Source organism: Hirundo rustica, chromosome 16 (assembly GCF_015227805.2).
Source record: "Hirundo rustica isolate bHirRus1 chromosome 16, bHirRus1.pri.v3, whole genome shotgun sequence".
NCBI classification, from domain to species: Eukaryota; Metazoa; Chordata; class Aves; order Passeriformes; family Hirundinidae; genus Hirundo; species Hirundo rustica.
In genome coordinates this window covers 14551483-14570470 of record NC_053465.1, presented here as the reverse complement: position 1 = coordinate 14570470, position 18988 = coordinate 14551483, and the positions used below count along the sequence as shown (strand labels likewise).

Genomic DNA, 18988 nt, shown 5'->3' with positions numbered 1-18988 from the left:
TTTAAATATCCTTCTGAGATGTGAGATGCTGTGGTTGAAACACAGCAAAGTCCACTGGCACCCCAGACATCAGGCTTATGGAGGGAGGGAGAGGTGCTGCTTTGAGAGGTGGGCAGCAGATGCTTCTGCTGCTGCCCTGGTGTAGAGGCAGTAGTGTCTGGAGCTGACATAAGGAACTTCTTGATGGACACAGATGTTTTTCAGCCTGTAAACCAGTTTTAGGGATATCATATGGCTTTTAAAGATACCTTATGAAGATTTGTTGGAAAAGGAGCCAAAACGAAGTTGCTGAGTGCCTGTGACGTGGAGTATGAGCTCTGATGCAGTCTGCATCTTGGAGCTTTGGCCAGAAGTGCTGCGTTCCATCGCACCAGGGCTGCACCGACTCCCTGGTGCTCCTCAAGGAGGGGTGAGAAATGTCAGGATTGAGCCTCAGGTGGAAAATTTGTGTATTTTATATTTTTCTATAAAAACTGCAGTCTGGAAATTGTTTCAAAAAAGCAAGTCTGAGGTTTAAACCCTCTTGGAAACATTTTCCTTTCCTTGGAATAAGGAACAATAAGAGGGTATAAAAAGCTGTCGAGCTGTCTTCCCCCCAGGCTGGGTGGCCAGTGTCCTGTCTCCTGTGGCCCTACAGTGCTCCCAGAAAACTGAAAATAGTTGGTATTTCATATCCCCAGGGCAATTATCTGATTCTCTGCAGCTGATCTGAGCTATTCTCAGAGCTAGCAGCTGGCCTGGGCAGGGTCCTGGGTTGGGGGACCCAGGCTGGGTTCTGGAAGGAACTCCGTTAGCAGCCCTCAGTGCAGGGCTGGCTGTGGTGGGTCTTCTCCCGCAGTCCACATTCCCACCTGTGCAGGCTTGCTTGTGGTGTGATTCCCAAAATAATCTGGATCTGGGCAGCCTTCACACAAGCTCGCAGTCATTGTCACACAAGGTGATAAATATTTGTCTTGGTTTGGAAAGACAGTTGTCTGCCAGGGAAAGTTGGAGCTTCCCTTGGAATGGAAAATGTAAACCCCTCCCTCCAAATTATTATAATTTTGCAATTAAGGGGGCTTTCAGGCAAAGATATGGGAATAGGAACAGTTCCTTACTAGGTATGTTAAAAAATACAAATATAGTAGTACAAGAAAACTAAGCAAACAAACAAACAAAAAATTCCTAGAAACACTGACAGAGTTAGAATACAACTTGACACCCGGGTGGTCAGGGTGTTGGGAGCAGTCCAAAATAAGTCCTCCTGGAGTGACAGATTTGGTTCTCTTGGAGTAGAGATGATCCTGTAGAAAGGTCCAGTGGTGGCAAGATGGGTCTGGTCTTCATCTGGGAATCCAGTGGAAAACAGGCTGTCCTGGTATTCTGACGCTCAGATTTTATCCAGGTAGGAATGCTGGGCTCCTCCCCCTGGGTGGAGCATCTCCCAGTGGGATGATGTAATTTTACCAGTCATGTGATGAGCCTTAATGGCCCATTAACAGCAGATATCCCCTGGAGGGAGGATGGGTCCTGGAAGGGATAAGAACACTGCCCCACCTGGTTTTAACAGCTGGCCCATTAACAGAAGGCACCCACCCCTTCTCCCCTGGAGCCATGAGGAAAGAAACACCTCCCCAACTGATTTTAACAGATGGGAAATAGAATACATCTTGCATTGAACCCAAGACAATGTTAGAAATCATTTATTCTTCTGTGGTAATTTAAACACTGACAGCTTTGGATGCAGGGTTGTTGGGCTGACAGGTTAGTGTTTGTCTGGGAGCTCTGTACAGCTGGAGCTGATCCTTCAGGATTTCCTTCTGGTTGCTCTTAGCCTCCAGGCAAGGAGGTGTGTGTTGCAACATCTTCCCAGCCTGATTGAAGTAGCAAAACAGTCAGTGGTACTTGCTGTGGTTACAGACTGCTAGCTATGCTGTATGTAATTTTCATTACTATTAGAGAGTATTGTTTGAGATTCTGTTGTCTTTTAAGTTTCAAAATCTGGCCAAGAATATGTGTATCACATTAAATCAGGGAATTTCTCTGAGTTGTGGATTTGAGAGTGCTGTGGGGTGTGTCTGAGGTTCTCTGAGATCTGTTTGTGGGCCAAGGGGGACCCTGAAGAGCTGTTGTTTCCATGCTGTGACAAGCTGCAGGCATGCTAGCATTGTAACTATTTTTGCAAAGCACATACTAGGAATTCCTTGGTGTCCTGTGGCAGTTTGTTTTAGATTTCCTGCTTCCAGCACTGTGCCTTTCCAATGTTTCTTACAGGCTTATAGTCACAGCAGCATTGGGGGTTTCTCTGTGGACCTCGCATGCCGTGGCACTGATCCTGTGGGACACACTGGAGTGGGTGCATATGGGGACGGACATTGGGACCTGCTTGGAAGGTGCTGCCACAGATGCCTCTCACCCAGCCTGCTGTGGCCCAAGAACTTCACAGATCAGATGGTAACAGTGATATTTTGGACATGTTCAGCTCTTGAGGCAAATGTGGGCCTGAGAACAAAGTGTGCCAGGTCAACCTGATGCTGTGGTAACTCGGCTGGGTAGTCCGACTCACAGAGGGGCTGTGAAATGTTCTCCTGGGCTGATCCTTGCTCTGGGCAGGCAGTGTGGCCAGGGATGTGCTTCCAGAGGCCTTTTAAAAAGCCAGGAGTATTTTCTCATTGGGAGAGCACAATTGGAGAAAAGAGGCTGGAAGCTGTTCTTGGTAGGGCTGGGTGCCTCCTCTTAGTACTCTGAAGTGAGGTGCAGTGAGTCCCAGCATCCGTCATGCTGAACAAACTGATCTGGTAAGGAGCTCTTCCTTAAGGTACCAATTACTCTGAGCCTTCCCCAGCCTCCTGAATTTGCCCTATTTGCTCAGTCATGCCAGCCCTTGCAAGCACTGGATGTGCTGTGGAGTTGCTGATCACTCCAAGCAGAGTGTTGTTTTGGACTTTCCTCAGGATTGAATGCAGAAAGGGCGAGTACTGTGTTTCTTCCACCTTCAGCCCTCTCTGACCTCAGGCTGGCCTTCCCGAAAGCACAGCCCCCGGTATGCAGAGCAGCAGGAGAGCTGGGGTCTGTCATGTGCAGCATTCCTCCTGCTTTTGCACCATGGAGCTGCGTGTCTGCTCTTTTTAGCCCCCTATACAATAAAATAATATTAAGGTAGAAGCCAAGCTTCCCGTTCCAGCACTGTCTGTGGTATTTCTTTATGAGACCAGAAGACCGCCAATGGCAGAAGGAAAGAGTGTTCTCTCTTTCACCGGCTGGGATATAACAGCTTTATTCTCCAGTCCTGCCCTGCCTGGCTGGAGATCTTTCCCGGGGGCTCACCGGTGCCAGAGAGACCTAGGCCCGCCCGTGCTGGGGCTTTTTCCCCAGGGGGCAGGGCCCAGAGGCAGGGACAAACCACTGCCCAATCAGGGATAAAGTGGGAGGGGAACAGAGTTGGGTTACAGCTGAGCAAGGACAAACCGCATGATTACAAATCCAGCAAAACACAATATAAACCCAATTAATGCATTACCACAACTGTCCCTCACAGGGGCTTAGGACAGAGCTGGGAGAGGATGCTCTTTGAAGCACAGAGGAACAGGGCCATGCTGTGTGACATATGGACAGCCCCAGTACAGGCTTTGGTGTTGAATGGCGCCATTGCTTGGCTGTTGGAAGATGTCTGAGTAGAAGAATCATGGACTGAGGCTGGGGTGTTGCCTCAGCAGCAAATTTCAAGAGAACATAGTGGTTTAGAACAATAGAGGAAGGTGGGAGGAGAACTGCAGCCCATGTGAGCTGGCCACTTTGAGGAGGTTTGATGCTGTCAAGGTATTGTCTGACCGCTTCATTTCCATGCTTCAGAGCTTTGTGTTGCCTGTGTAGCTATAAAATCCTTGCCTGGCATGTGTGAGGCTGTGTTTTCAGAAGTGTACACTGCTGTGGGTTGCTCAAGGAACCTGTGGGACACCCAGGACAGTGATAGCAAGGTGCTGCAGGTATAAGGGCAGAGCAGAACCCTGTAGGAGCAATGGGTCCTACCAGCCATGAGTCCTGCTTGCCAGGATCCTGTACCTGGAGTGTTTGTTGTGCTCCAAACTGAATCCAGCTACTCCTTGTGTGTCATACGCTTGATACTTGCTCCCACCATGTTCAGAAGGGCACTCAGAATATCTCATGGCTTGGCTTCATCTGAATGCTCTCATTCTGCTGGGTGGCTGTTGGAGCCCAAGTTTCCTGTCTAATAGTGATGTAGCAGCTGAAGATGCAAATGGAATCCTTGGTGCTGTGCTTATGTTGCCCAGCACATGCATCAGTCGGGTTGCATTTGAGGGTAAGTGCACGAGTGTGCCTTTTGTTTGCTCAGAGCTAGATTCTCAGCAGGTGGTGTTGAGCAAGCAGGAAACTGGATACTTTGATGTAGAGACATGTATGTTGCAAAGTTTGGAAAGGCACCTTAGCTTTCGTTCCAGCATCCCTCTCTCCTTCTGGCATGCAACAGGATATAGGCAGTGTCAGTCTGTCTTTCCATCAGGTATGATCTTGAAAAGCGTCCTCCACAATGGCCCATCTGTGATGGCTTTGCCCTGGACAGTCCTTGGGGTGGCTCACAGCTGTCTGTGACAGTTGCAAAAGGCAGTGCTACCTCCCAAGTGCTGTGGCTTCCAAATGGTGTGTTCCTTTGTCTCTGCTCATGTGGATGAGTTAATGTCATGCCAGGGTGCTGGGCAGCACACCCTAGCCAAGGCTCTGCATTCCCAAGGGCCAGGCTGAGAGGAGTAGTTTTCACAAGCCTTTGGGTATATATTCCTGTTACCCTGTTATCCCTGTTACCACTCTAGAGCTTTATTGCTTTTTCTTCATGTGTTGACCTCCTCTTACAGACTTGGCAAGCATGTTTCTGCAATGCCTGTTAAAAGTTCTTCTCAAGCTCTGGAGATCTTGTCCCTTTACAGGCTGACTAATCAGAGCCACTGTGGCTTCTCTGTGCCTTTCTCTCAGCTCATTTTCAGTGCCCATTTTCCTCTGAAGATCATATTGAGATCTTCTCCCATTTCTGAGGGAAAACAGTGATGTACCACTCTGCAGGACATGCACTGGATGGAGCTGGATGTACAAATGAGGTAGATCACTCCTCACAGGCAGCTGTGGTTGCTTTCACAGAGTGCTCCAGGTACTGGTGTTGGGGCTGCATGGATGGAGTATGCTGCATGTCCACAGGATATTGGGAGCACATGGTAGTGAGCCTCAGTCTTTGAACTGGGCAAATCTGTCCTCCAGCTGCAGAGCAGACTTTGGCCACTCATATGGGAAGGCTGGTAGGAGAGGGAGAACACATGGTCAGTGCTTAGTCTTGGATTGGTGTGGGCTTAGTTGTGGAATTTCTGATAATGTTCTTGGCTTCTGCACAGATGCTGCAACTCCTGGAGGAGCCCAGGCAAGAGCAAAAGGAAATAATGGCATTGTGAACTCAGTCTGGTATAGGAATGACTTGTGCTTTCAGAAGAATGAAAATAAATCCAAGGGAGGAGTATAGTACCCTGATGTGCCTCAAACTGTAACTGAAAACATGATTGCTAGCAGCAGATGCTGTGTAGAGGCTGTGCTGCAGCAACTTGGGTTGCTCATGGAGAGGGACAAAGCACATCTTTCAGCATTGCTCTGCTCATCTCTTGAAATGCAACAAGACAGTTTTCTTAGTTCATGGTCAGCCTGCCAGCATGTGCCACTTTGGTGTGCCCACCGCGTGTGTGGTGCCTGGCACTAGGGGCTTGCTGAGGAGGTTGTGCCATGGCCTCGTGGAGCACTTGTCCTTGGCTGCTGAAAGTGCGTGATGCCTGCCTGGTGCAGGGGTGTTGCAGGCTGGTAGCATGGGGGTGGGGCATGCATCAATTAAAAGCTGTAAAAAGGCATAAAAACTTGAGCATGGAGAATGAAAACTCACCACTTGTGATAGTGGTGATAAACCTGCAGCACTTGCCTGATGTGTTAGTGAGAAGATGTTGATCTCTGTATGAAAACCATAAGCTTATTTAGAAAATTGGGCTGTCTCATTTGAGATTAGAGTTTCTCTTTAATCTGCAGATTCTTAATTAGTATGGAAATAGCTTGTTAAGTGAGGTTCTCTGTTCATATATATATCCGCATACCAGTGTGGTGGTGCTCCTTAGCAGGTGGTATGCTTCCTTTAGGATGATGGACAAGTTCCTGACTCTGAGGCTAGGCAGGATGCTCTGGATGCAGCAGGCAAAAGCAGACCACAGCACCAGGCAGACGTGATTGTGTCCCTTAACCTCCTGTCCAGCTTGTCCCCCAGGAGATGATGGGAAGAGATGCTTGCTCCACAGGATTATGACAGAATCACAGAATATTCTGAGTTGGAAGGAACCCACAAGGATCATTGAGTCCAGCTCTTAAATGAATGGCCTGTATGGGGATCAGACCCACAACCTTGGCATTATTAACACCATGCTTCAACCAGCTGAGGATTATGAATAGTACAGTGTGTTAAATCCTGCAGGTTCCCTGGTGTCTGGGGTCACAGCTGGCCACGGTGACTCTGGTCCCTGCCAGCGCAGTTTAAAGGAGCCTTCCACATACTGGAATAGCATGTCAGCCTGGGAGCTGGAGCAGGACCCCATTAGGACCTGGGGTGCTGCTGTCCCCTCGTGGTGCCCTTTCTGCAGCCAGCTCTCTGCGCAGACAGGAGACCATGGGCTCTCCCCTGACACCTGTAGGGGCTTTGTAGGGCCTCTTCTTGACTTTTTACATGGTCGGAGTGGGTATCCTGGTTAGAATCATTGAATCATCAAACTTGAAAGAGACCTTTAAGATCGTCAAGTCCAATGGCCCACCCAGCACTGTAACCCCTAAACGACATCACCCAGTGCCTGATCCAGCCCCTTCTTAAATACTGAGGATGATGACTCTACCTCCCTAGCAAATTATTCTGGTTCCTGACCACCCTAACAGTGAAATATTTTCTTCTAATATCTAATCTGAATCTCCCCTGTCTCAGCTTAAGGCCATTTACTCTTGTTCTCTCACTGCAGGCACAGCAAAAGAGACCAGCCCTCACCTTGCTACAATCTCCTGTCTGGGAGTTGGAGGGAATGATGAGTTCCCCCTATGAGCCTTTTCTTCTCAGGACTGAAAAATCCCAGCTCCCTCATCCATTACTGATAAAACATTTTTATAGACCCTTCACAGGCCATGTTTCCCTTTGCTGGATGTGCTCCAGAGCCAAAACGTCCTTTTGTCCCCTTCTGAAGTGAGGGGCCCAAAACTGAGCATAGTACTCAAGGTGCTTCACCAGTGCCAAGTACAGGGGATTGGTCACTTCTGTGATTCTGCTGGCCACACTATTTTTGCTGCTGGCTTCCTTGGCTACCTGGGCACACAGCTGGCATCCCCAGGTCCTTTCTGCCAAATGGTTCTCAAGCCACTTCTCCCCTAGCCTGGAGCTGCAGGGGGTTGCTGTGACTCAAGTGTGGGACCTGACACTTCACCTTACTGAACCTCACTCAGTTGTCCTCAGCCCACTGGCTCTACAGGTGTCTCTTGTAGGGCCTTCCTACCCTTGAGCAGATTAAGCACATCTTGAGGTTAAACTGTCTCCTCTGGATCTAACTGACATCCCAGCCTTATTTTATCTAGACATAAAGCTCCAGTTCTATGGAAATACGTGGGTGTATGGTGGCTGTGATATTGTTTTGTTCCTGTCACTAGCTGAAATGAGAGGCCAGAGCATACAGAAGAGGTTTCTGCTGGTTTGGGACCACTGCTGAATATGGGACTACCCTGTTCTGGGGCTGGTCTGGCTCTTGCTCTGCTTGCTGTGCCAAGCAGCTGGGCTCTGAAAGCAATGGAACATGAATGCCTGTAATGTCTGTGTAGAGCTTGGTATGCTCAAGCTGGGCACAGACAGAAGAAGAAAGACCTATAGAGGTTTTCTCCTGGCTCTTTGAGAGAGAGGGGGTCTGCCCATTCTGTTCCTGGCTGTCCAGTGCTGGCTGTGGCCTGAGCTGCATGCTTTCAGGGCATAGTCTGTCCTAGGCTATGGCCCATAGTGAGGACTCCTTGGCGCTTCCTTTCCAAGGGCAGGTGGCTGTGTTTGTGGCTCTGGGTGGTGCTTGCTTCTGAGAGGAGGAGGCACATGCCGTGATAGCTGCCTCCTGCCGGTATCAGAGTGGGTGCTGTGCAGGGGGCCCCTCTTGGTTTGGCTGTGTCCCCCACAGCTATCTGTGGGTGTAAGGCTGAGTAGAAGCAAAGGTGTGTGCCAAGAAGTGGCTGCTCTCCTTTGGTCAGGGAGAAACCCCCTCCTATGCTCTGCTGTCTCATGTCCTGTCTTTAACCCATGCCCTTGTCCTCTCTGGTCTGGATGCCCATTCAGAGTGTACCAGTAGGCTGGCCAGGAGCTCCTCCTGCATCACTGTATGCCTGCGCTGCCAACCTTGCTTTGCTTGCCCAGTGGCTGGGCTTCTGTGCTGCCTGTTGTAAAACCCAAAGCCAGGGGTGGTCTGCAGCCTGCCACAGTCAGGGAACTGCAAAAGGCCTTTCTTGATGCTGATTTCAACCTTGGAAAAGTTATTAGTGAGTAATTTGTACCCTGGAGAAGACAAATAGTAGGAATGGACAGGTTATCCTGTCCCACAACCTGGTCCAAAGGTGTCTTTGTGTCATGGTTTGACACTGGTCCAATGCCAGGTACCCACAAAAGCCGCTTGCTCACTGTCTCTTGCCACCACTGGGGAGGGAAGAGGAGAGGACAGGAGAGAGAAAAAAATTGACAAAGGGTTAATGAGTTGAGATACTGACTGGGAGAAATACTTCAAGGGCAAAACAGGTTCAACTGGAAGTTGCAAAGTGAATTTATTACTAACAGAGTCAGAGGAGGATAATGAGAAGTAAAATAAGCCCTTTAAACACATTTTCTTCCCCCAACCACCTCCCTCCTTTCCACTGACAGTGCAGGGAAACAGGGCATGGGGATTTGGTCAGTTCATCACTTGAGGTTTTCTTCCACTGCTCAGGGAGAGGAGTCCTCACCCTCTGGGACCATGGGGTCCCTCCCACGGGAAACAGTTCTCCATTAACTTCTGCAGTGTGACTTCAATCTCAGAAACAGCAGTCTGCCCAAAACTGCTGCAACATGAGTCCCTCCCACGGGCAGACAATCTTCCCAAAAGTGCTGCAGTGTGGGTCACTTGTCCCCAGGGTGCAGTCCTCCAAGGACAGGCTGCTCCAGCCTGGAAGCAGGGGCCCGCTCTCTCCACTGGGTCTCCCACTGGATCACAGCCTCCTCCAGGCATCCCCCCACTGTGGTGTGAGCACCTCCCCACGGGCTGCAGGTTGATCTCTGGGTGCCCCATGGATCGCCATGGGCTGTGGGTGGATCTCTGCATCCCCTGTGGATCCCCATGGGCTACAGGGGCGCAGCTGCTTCACCATGGTCCTCGCCATGGCCTACAGAGGAATCTCGGCTCTGGCGTCTGGAGCACCTCTTCCCCTTCCTTCTTCACTGACCTTGGTGTCACCACATTGTTCCCTCTCACATGTTCTCACCTCCTCCTCGGACTAAAAGAAGGAACTGTGTTTTTCTTTTGATTTTCTTCTTAAATCTGTTATCACAGAGGTGTTACCAACCTCTCTAATTAGGCCAGCTTTGGCCATCAGCATGTCCATCTTCAGAGCCATCAGGGATTGGCTCTGCCAGACATGTTGAAAGCTTTCAGCAGCTTCTGTGGCCCCCCAGATACCAAAAACCAGGCTGTGCAAAACCGTAGGTGCCTGAGCTAACGCTGTAGAAAAGACAATGAGCATGCTGGGGTGTAGGCCACTCAATGTCTGTGATGCACAATATTTTTCATTTGATTCTTTATTTTAAAAAAAAAGGCACCATGAAAACCTCGAATTGAGTGATAGGCCTCTTATGGGCCGTGCAACAAGAGACTTCCAGGCTGGGCTAGCCCCATGACAGTGAACTTCTAGCAAGGTATTTATCTTGACCTTAGCTTGCCAGAAGTTTTGCTGCTGTGCAGACGATGTCTGAGCCTTTCTCCTTCCGTGGCATCACTTGGCTCTCAGTGAAACTTCCTGTGTGCTCCATGTTGGACCTTAGCTCTGCTGGATAGGAGCAGAGGGCTGTAGATGCCTTCCAGTCTCTCTGGGCCGGCAGTGGCCCTTCCCAGGCTTTGGAGTTGGACAGAGCTGCACTGAGATGCAGTGGTTCCCAGAGGAGGGGTGCAGATGGATGCTACCAGTGTCCTGCTTTGGTGCTGTGGGAGAGTCCTGTGCTGCTGAAATGTGTCCTGGTTCTGAACCCACAGCTATGTCAGCTGGAGACATGTACAGGCACCTTGGAGTTGTAATGCTAGGTGCCAGGGCTCAGCCTACAGCCTGAAAGTTGTTTGGGTGGTGTAAGTTCTGCTCTGGAGCAGCAGGTTGGCTGGCCTGCAAAAAGCCTTGGGGTGTGCCAGGTACTTAAAGTTCAGTGTCACGGAGTGATTCTTTGGGGCAAGGCGGTAGTGGGGAGACCTCCTTGAGCACAGAAGTCATCCCATGCCTTGCCAGGGTTCTGGAGGATTTCACAGCCTTTTGATGATGGAAAGGAAACAGAGAGCAGGAAGAGAGTGCTAGTTCCCACAAGAGCTGGAGTGCTCCAGATCCATCTTCTGGGTTACTCCAGCAGAAAATTGATCGAGCACTGGAACAGGCTCCCCAGGGAAGTGGTCACGGCACCAAGCCTGTCTGATTTCAAGAACTACTTGAACAATGCTTTCAGGCACATGATGGGATTCTTGGGGCGACGTGTGCAGGGCCAGGCATTGGACTTCATGATCCTTATGGGTCTGATCCAACTCAGCATAATCTATGATATGGTGTTTCTAAAGCCTGTGAGGGGGTGGCTGGGAAGTAGAGCCGGGGTAGGAGCAGCTCAGCTGGGGGGGTGCTGGCAGGCCCTGCTGCAGGCCAAGCTGAGGCAGGTGGGGGAAGACCAGTGTGCTCATGTGCTGCTGGCAAGGAGGGGTAAGCTGAACACCTTGGAGCCTCCTGCAGTACACAGACCACGGTGAAAAATGAACCAAACCCAGGTCTACTACACGTCTGGCTCCAAGCACACCCTTGGGATGGGACTGCCCTTGGAGCCCAGCAGGATTGTTCTGAGCTGCTGCACCTGCTTGGTTTGAAATCTCTGCGTGGTCATTCCTGGAGACCTATACTGCAGCTGCACGTGTCTTCTAGCTTGACTTAGCCCTGTATTTTCTGGGCTGTCCTGGGACACATTTGCAGCAGTACAGGAATGGCTGTACAGTAGAGGCTTAGCGTCTTGGTTTTGAGACAAATTCAGGAGAAAATGCCCTGGAATGAGCATTTCCTCTGAAGAGAAAGGGCTTAAGTGACTTCCTTTTCTTCTACCAATGAGAGAAATGGATACCAGGGAGTGAAACTAAAAAAACCCCATTTATTAACAAAAAAAGGAAGGGTGCCTACAAGTCATGGAAAAAGAAAGAAAAAATAATTAATAAATGTGTGACAATGAAATTTTGGAACCCTACCCCGCCCCGCCCAAAACCCAGTCCCAGCCTTCTCCTGGCTGCAGGCACCTTCCCCTTTGGTGCAGTTCCGGGCACAGCCAGCAGGGGCGCTGGTGGCCCCCGGCCGGGCAGGGTGGGTGCGATGATTCCCCCGCGGCTGCAGGGGGCGCTGTGGCGCCAGCTCGGCCGCCTCTCTCCACACGGGAATGGCGGGCGGGCTGGCGGAAGGGATGGAGCAGGAGCTTCCTTGGGAAACTCACGGGAAGCAGCGGGTCCCGGTGCACCTCTGGGTAATGAAAGGAGCTGTAGCAGGAACCTCGAAGCAGCAAGCTGGAATGGCAGGTCAGGCTCACCCAGAGGTAGCAAGCAAGAAGTAGCAGAATCTCTGCAGCTGTAGCTGGACCGCAGGACCTCCCGGCAGGCCGGGGGTAAAAAGTGTAGCAAAAAACCTGGTGCAGTAGCAGGGGCACGGTGGGAGGTGCTGGGGAGCAGCAGCCCAGCTCCTGAACAGGGCAGGGGAGAGGCTCTGCAGGATTTCTCACCAGCGCTGGCTGGTCCCTAGATCTGGTTTGTGTGCAGAGGCAGTCCTCAGCAGATAAACGAGGATGTTCCCGCGTCCTGGTGTCACATGTATTGATTCCTGGCTTCCCACAGCAGCGCAGCAGAAAAAACAAGCTGACAAGTCTAGTCACAGTGCTGAAGGAAAAAAACCCAAACCCAGAAGAAACAGCAGGATTTTTGGTCAGAGACGCCAGCTGTGTGGTCAGTCCGACAGCTCATGCGGAAAAGGGAAGGACTGCCCCTCACCTCACCCCCAACTGTCTCTGAAAACCCCAGCCTGGCTTCCCATTCATGGTGATAGTCCCAGAGCCAGGAAGGATGGGGGCAGGGCAGGGATCGCACAAAACAAAACAGATCAAAAACCCCCAAAATTATATAGGATAATAAACTATCCCCAAGACACTTAGTCATGAGAAAGAAGTCCTTTGTCATCCTGTTCATAGAGGCTGTGAAACTCCTCCCTGCTCATGTTGTGCCTTTCCTTGCTCCCACCTAGCTTGACCTGGCCTGTGCCATTTAACTAGGCTCAGAGTTAGCAGCCTTTGCCTCTTCTTTTCAGTGTGGTGGCATGAGCCATGGACCAGAGTCAGCATGCAGAATTGGTCACCCCATGGTGGCCTGAGCCCTGCGCTCCTGTAGGGCCGGTTGGGTTTTGGTGTTCCTGCCAGGGATAGACTGTGAGAGTATGGGTGGGTCACTGGGGCTGGCCTGTGGGCTGGCAGCAGTGCAAGTTGTGCATTTGTGCCAGCAAGTCTGACAGCTCATGCCTCATGGAGTGGGTTTTACATGGTAGCAGAGGGAAAGGAGAGGCAGGTGTTTGTGGGATTTCTGCCTTAAAACACTTATCAAATACTTTTTGAGTTCTTTGGCATCTGTTGCTGATACTGTGGAGCAGACAACTGCTGGGGGTTGGCTGTCCAAAAAGCATCTACTGCTGACAGCTCTGTTGAGTGTGCCGTGGCTGGAGCTGCAGCGGGGAGGGCACAGACTGTGACCTCACGCTCTCTTCTTCACTGTCACAGCATCTTCATCCTGGGGAGCTTCAGCAATGCCCTATTCACCCAGGATCAGCGCTGTTTCTGATGTTGACCCTGCATGTGGCAGGGCTGCTCCTGGCCTTCCTGCTGCCACAGCACTGATGGGAGGGAGGCAGTGAGGCCGGCTTTCTCTTGCATCTGGCAATGTCCAGCCTATGCTCAGTCCCCAGAAAAATCAGGCCTAGGCATGTGTGTGTCAGCTCACCGTGTGGCCTGGTCCTAAGTGTGCATGAAGCCTGGGAGGGGGTGCTGGGCACTGTTCTGCATTTGGTTTTAGCTGCTCTGGCAGCACCTGGGAGCTGTGGCCATTGCAGACACCAGCTAAAAAGTTCTGCTGGCCGAGCTGGACCACAGCCACTGTTGCAGGGAGCCTGAGGGAACACTCTGTTTGCCCCAGAGAGCTGTCATGGTGCTGCGTGCCACAGACCCCTCACTGGTCCTCTGGAGGGGGACAGTGTGGGGACCTGATTGCCCCTGGCACTAAGGTGCTGCTAAGAGCTGGACTTGCAACTGCAGCCCCTCTGATCAGGCCTGGTGTGGGGCAGTTGTTGGAAGTTACCCCTCCCTCAGCCCATCTTGCCCGTGGGCTGCAAGGTGGGTGCCACTCATGCAGGGTCCTCCCTGCTGCAGGGGCACAGGCCTGGAGCACTGCACCTGGGGCTACTTGTGGGGAGACATGGCTCTTCTCGTCCTTGCTTGCCCCATCTTCGTCCCCATAGCATCTCTTCTGTGGTCACGGGCTTGCAGCCCATGTCAAGTTCCTGCATCCTTTCCAGTCTGTTTCTGCTGTCATTGCTGCTTGGCAGAAGCTGGTTTGTTTACTTCCCTCTGCTGCTGCAGGGCTGGCAGCATCCAACAAGACTCTCAGCAGGGCCTCCGCTATACCTGGGGCTCTGAGGAGTTGGAGTGTTTTCCGTGCAAGCCTCAGGCGTGCCTCTTCTTGCTGAGACTGTGGCTGCCATGTTGGTCTTGGCCAGTGGGTTTCAGGCAACACTGGGCTGTGGTGATATCTGTGGTTGGGCTTTTACCATGGCTCAGCAGAGCAGATGTCCCCAAGCTTGTCCCTGAGAGTTTCATTCTGGCAGCTTTGTTGCTCTGGGCAGCCCTGGGCTTGGCTCAGCCTCCTGGAGGGGTGAGTAAAAGGATGGAGTGCCTCAGATTCAGCAGTCTTGTCATTGTGAATTTTTTTTTTGTGTTGTGTCTTGCAGAAATAACATTCATCCCTGATTTGATGATAATGAAAATACAGAAAAAAGAAAAGCAGGTTTGTGACCCTCTCTCCTTCTCCCAGTTCAGCTGTCAAGGCCTGAGGACCATGTCCCATGTGGAAATTGTTGCAACTGATGTGTGGTGGGAAGGAGGCTGGGGGGAATGTTATCTTAAGTTTCTAAACAGGGGTACAGCTCAGCTCCTTGAAATTTGACTTGGGCTGCACCCCAGAGTGGGTGAGCCTGGTGGGGCCATTGGACAGGGTGGGGTTTATCTTCATTAGTGGAAATGCTCTTGACTTGGTGCTGCCCCCAGTGGAAGAACAGCCCTTATTTTTGTTTCAAAGTCCATAGTGTTGCTGTAATCTCATTACAAAATCACATTTGCCATGATTGCTGCTGCTAACGTGATACACCAGGATTAATACCAGCTGGGAGGTTTGGGAAGATCATGTCTGGGAGCTGTGAGAGCTTAGATGGGGGGAATTTTCTTCCCTTACTCAGAAAAAATCCCATCTTACAAAGCAGTCATTTCTGGATTGCTGCATTGGGTCATAACAACCTGCTGCTCCCAGAGGAGATTTATGAGTCAGTGGTCTCTGTATTAACTATGTGCAGGGGAAGAGCCTGACCACTGGCACTCTGCTGAGGGGAAAGGACCTGTTACATGTGTGGAATGTCGCTCTGCCTGCAGGGCTGAAACATGGCTGGAGGTATAAAACAAACTGGTCTGCCTGAAGCTAATTTGTGTCCGTGCTGCTTTTAATGGGAAACCATTAAAGTGAGCACTGAGCTAAGGGATAAATCTGTTTGAGAGCACAAGCCTGTGCCATTTCTAACCAGCTCTGAAGCAGTGTGTGCTGCTCAGAGTACCCCAGATCATGCTGCCATTGCAGGTTGATGGGAGGAGGAAGGGAGGGAAGTGTTTCAAAGAGGTAAGTGTGCTGTTTTGGGCTTGCAGCGAGGCAAATACTGCAGATATTGGAAGGTGTGTGTTCAGAGCACCGGTACTGTAGGAAGTAATGAGTTTAGCAGCATGTACTACAGACGCTGTGAAGAGGCAGAGCCAGCCTCAAGTGAGGCGGGGGAAGGGATCGTGGAAGTTCTTGTGTACCAGCATGGCTGGATTGCTCCTGATGGGGCAGGGCAAAGGCCTGGAAGAGAGCAGGGTGCTTTGGGGTGTGGGTCTGTGATCTCCCTCTTCTGATAGCAAAGCCCAGGTAAGCAATTCATGCCTTTCATTGGGCTAATATAGCAGGTTTAGGTGCTCTGGAAATGGGATTACTGAAATGACATGGGGCTTAAGCACAGCAAAACCATCCTCCCCCACCATTTAGAGATTTTAGAGGGCTCAGCTGACAAATTGTTTTCCGTAGCTGTTGCTGCAGATAAAATTTGGGAGGGAGATAAAGGCATGTGGTGTGAGCAAGAAGGGGTAGAGTTCCAGCTGCTCATCTCCTGAGCTCTCTAAGCCAGCAGCAGTGTAGAACAAACCTTGCAGCATGTCATAGGGTGGGATGCAGCATTCCCAAATGCAGTGTTTGTAAGAAAGCCTGGCCAAGCAGGGCTCCTGAGGGCGTTCTGGGTGCCTGGTTGAGGTGATGAAGGGGTGGGTGGCTCCCTGTAGTGCTCAGATGAGCAGCACTGGAGGCAAAACTAGCAAGGGGTGGCATGCCACATCACTCTGGACACCTGAGCCCAGGAGCACCCACACCTTGTAAACAGAGTTCTCATCACACCAAGGAGGGCTGTTGCCTTCCATTGAACAGTCTCTCTGGAGAAGATGAGATGCTTTTGTGGTTCCAAGGCTCTCAAAAGTCTTGTGTTTCCCTGCCAGCCTCTCACCTACAGAAGCTCCATGTTGGTCATTTTGTGGGTGTTGTATCAGGCCCAAGGATGAAAAGGTTGGGAAAATGTTGGTATCCTTCATATTGGTGAGGGATGGCAGGGGAGCTGCCACCTGCTCTGGGGAAAAAGTACTGGATGTGCTGTCTCCGTAGCCCGTGGTTGTCCTAGGCCAATGCTTTGTCCTGCCTATGTCCGCTGCCAGTGGATTGGGAAGCCTGGGCTGGAGAGATGGGGTCTCAAAGTAGGCTGTCTGGGGAGGAGCTCCTCTCTGTGCTCCCTTGGTGCCCCCTGCAGCAGTGCCTCTCTTCCTGTGCATATTATGATGGGTTGAGGTACAGAGCGCTTCCAACTCATTCCCTTGTCTGCGGGGCTGTTGTTAGTAAAGGCAGGGGCTGTGTTTCCACAACTCTTCTTCCTTAGTAATGCACGAAAATCTGGTACATTTGCCAAGCTGTGACTAACTCGTGAAACCTGTCACTTGTCTCATGACTTACGAGTTTCCATGCCAGGGTGCCTTGTCTGCTGGTGGAGATGGGACAGGAGTGCCTGGTCTTGCCCCTAAGAGCAATGACAAGTGATGGATTTCCCTTGAAGGCTCAGCACCATCATTTCATGGGCTGCTTCTCCTGTCTGTATCCTGCTTGTTCCTGGGCACCAGAAGGTCTTCTACTCCTTATTTTTGCCAAACTCCGACTTGTTAAATAAACAGACAAAAAACGAACTAAAATAAATACAGTTATCCTGCAGTGCCTCTAAATCTCCTTATTCTGCAGTCGTGGAAATGCCCCCATCCTGCATAGACTGTGAGAGCAGAGCAGAAATGCATTGGAGACAGAGAAATGGAAAGCCCTGTGACCCCTTAACCTTCTCCTGGAGGGGCCGTCTGACTTCTCCAGCCTGGGCTTGGAAATGGCAGGAATGGCTGGATCCCCTGCAGTGGGAGGCAGTGGGGAACAGCCCTTGCAAGAGGGAAGCCCCTGGGGGCATCTAGGGGAGCTCTGCTTGCCTTTGCTTCAAGCACTCACTGCATGAAATGAAGGATTTTCCTGAATTTTATGGGTCTGTTTATGTGAAAGTGAGCTTTGCTGTCTAACGTACTGCAAATGCAGTTGAGGGTTTTTACCAGCGTTCTCCGAGGCTGGAGCAGTGGGAGCCAGCACGGGGCAGGGCTGTCCAAGCCCGAGAGCACTTACAGCTCTGTCCCAGGCTGTGTCTGTGTACTTTTTTGTTATGGTGAGACTGTCAAGTCTGATGACCCCCGGTGCTGGGTGCGTGGAGGAGTTTTGGGCACTTGCTCTGTAAGGGTGAAGGGAGGGGAGAGCAGTGAGATGCCAGGGTGCCCTTCTGCGCTTGCAGCCGGGAGTGCTGGGTCTCCCCCAAGGGCTGCACAGGTTTTTCTTCCTGCCAGAGAGAACTGTGGGAGGAGGACAGCCCAGGGCAGCAGCATTGCCCTCTGCCCCACCAATTCCCTTTGCTAGGGTGATGGGAACACAGGTACCCACTGCCAGGGCTGGCGCAGTCACCAGAGAGAGCTTCCTAGCTGTAGTTAATGAGAGCTGCATTGTGGTGGAGCATCTTGGGAACAGAGCCAGGCCCCACCTCCATCAAGCACATCCCGTGGTGACTGCAGAGAGACCTGCTAGAAGACATGATGGAAGGTGGCACTTGTATATTTTTAGCTTCTTGCTGCATTGGATTAAGAGGAAACAAGAGGTGCAGACACTGAGCAACCAGAGCACAACAGCCCATACTGTGCACACTGCTGGTGGGGATGGGACCACTGGAGTGTTTGGTTCACCAGCCTGCCAAAACCCTCTGTGGGAAAGAAACAGTCTGTTCTGCTCCTGTTGGGCTCTGCAATCAGTTGTGTGGATAGACTGGGCTGGTGACATCCAGCCTGACCACCTCAGGGAGGCAGAGCTGTGTCATGGTGCCCATCCTGGGCTGCTGTTGGAGTGGTAGGTAGGCTGGCTGGTGGCTTCAGTTAGTGCTAAGGGGGGAAATGGGCATCAGTCTTTGCCTAAAGAGCATGGAAACCTTTGATGACCCCTACAGTCAGGGTGCCTGTGGACACAGACAGAACAGATCTCTGGGGGGTTTGATGCATACCCTAGACCCAAATGCAGGCTTCTGCAGAGCTTTCCGGTGCATTGAAGGAAAGCTTGGCCAAGCCTGCAGCACATGGGGCTTGAATGGTCCTTGCGCTTGGGTGCAAGGTGGTATGTGGCGTGGCCGCTGCTGCTCGCTGCCCTGACACTGCCTGGCGAGGCTGTGTCACATGGATGTCATCTGAGCCTGGTTGCCAGGGGAGGTGGATCTGCTCTCAGTGTTGTGACCATTGGAAGGGCTCCCCTGTGGCCTCCTTACTGGAGAGAGCTGCCATTCACATCCTGAGGCTGTGGCAGAGGTTTGCCCTGCTGGGAACACTTCTCTTGGAAAGGAAAGCCTGCAGGATGGATTGGGGGGGGGGCAGGGCATGAAGCTTTTAGTCTTTTCTCCTTCCCACACCCAAACTCGTAGGATCGTGTAGGATTTGGATATGGATCAGGCTCCAACACCCAGCAGTGTGCATGCAACATCTCCTTCATCCCCATCACATCTCTTGGCAGTGCTGGCATATGGCTTCTACCATGTGGGTCCAAAGGACCTTCTCTTCTCCTGCCTCTCGCAGTTATTATTGCTATTACTTACTATTATTATTTATTATTATTACTGCTGCTGCTGCTGAAAGTGCATAAACTGTATAAACCAGTGCTACCTTTATGGGGCAGTAGACGTTGCTTCTTCCCCTCCCCCCTTTTCTTTGCAGTTTCCTTTTCTCTGTTGTTGT

The 18988-nt window shown here is 51.3% G+C and overlaps 1 protein-coding gene across 10 annotated transcripts in view; it reads left to right on the top strand.

The window, feature by feature from the left end:
* The window catches only part of CHD6 (chromodomain helicase DNA binding protein 6), a 91685-nt gene that overhangs the window by 21633 nt on the left and 51064 nt on the right, over positions 1–18988 (top strand). The window contains exon 2 of one of the 10 annotated variants that reach the window (XM_058422675.1): positions 14311–14366. The exons of the other annotated variants lie outside the window; for them this stretch is intronic. Coding sequence (XP_058278658.1) covers positions 14334–14366 — 33 coding nt within the window. The 5' untranslated portion in view covers positions 14311–14333. The remainder of the gene's footprint in view (positions 1–14310; positions 14367–18988) is intronic. 10 annotated transcript variants of the gene reach the window in all.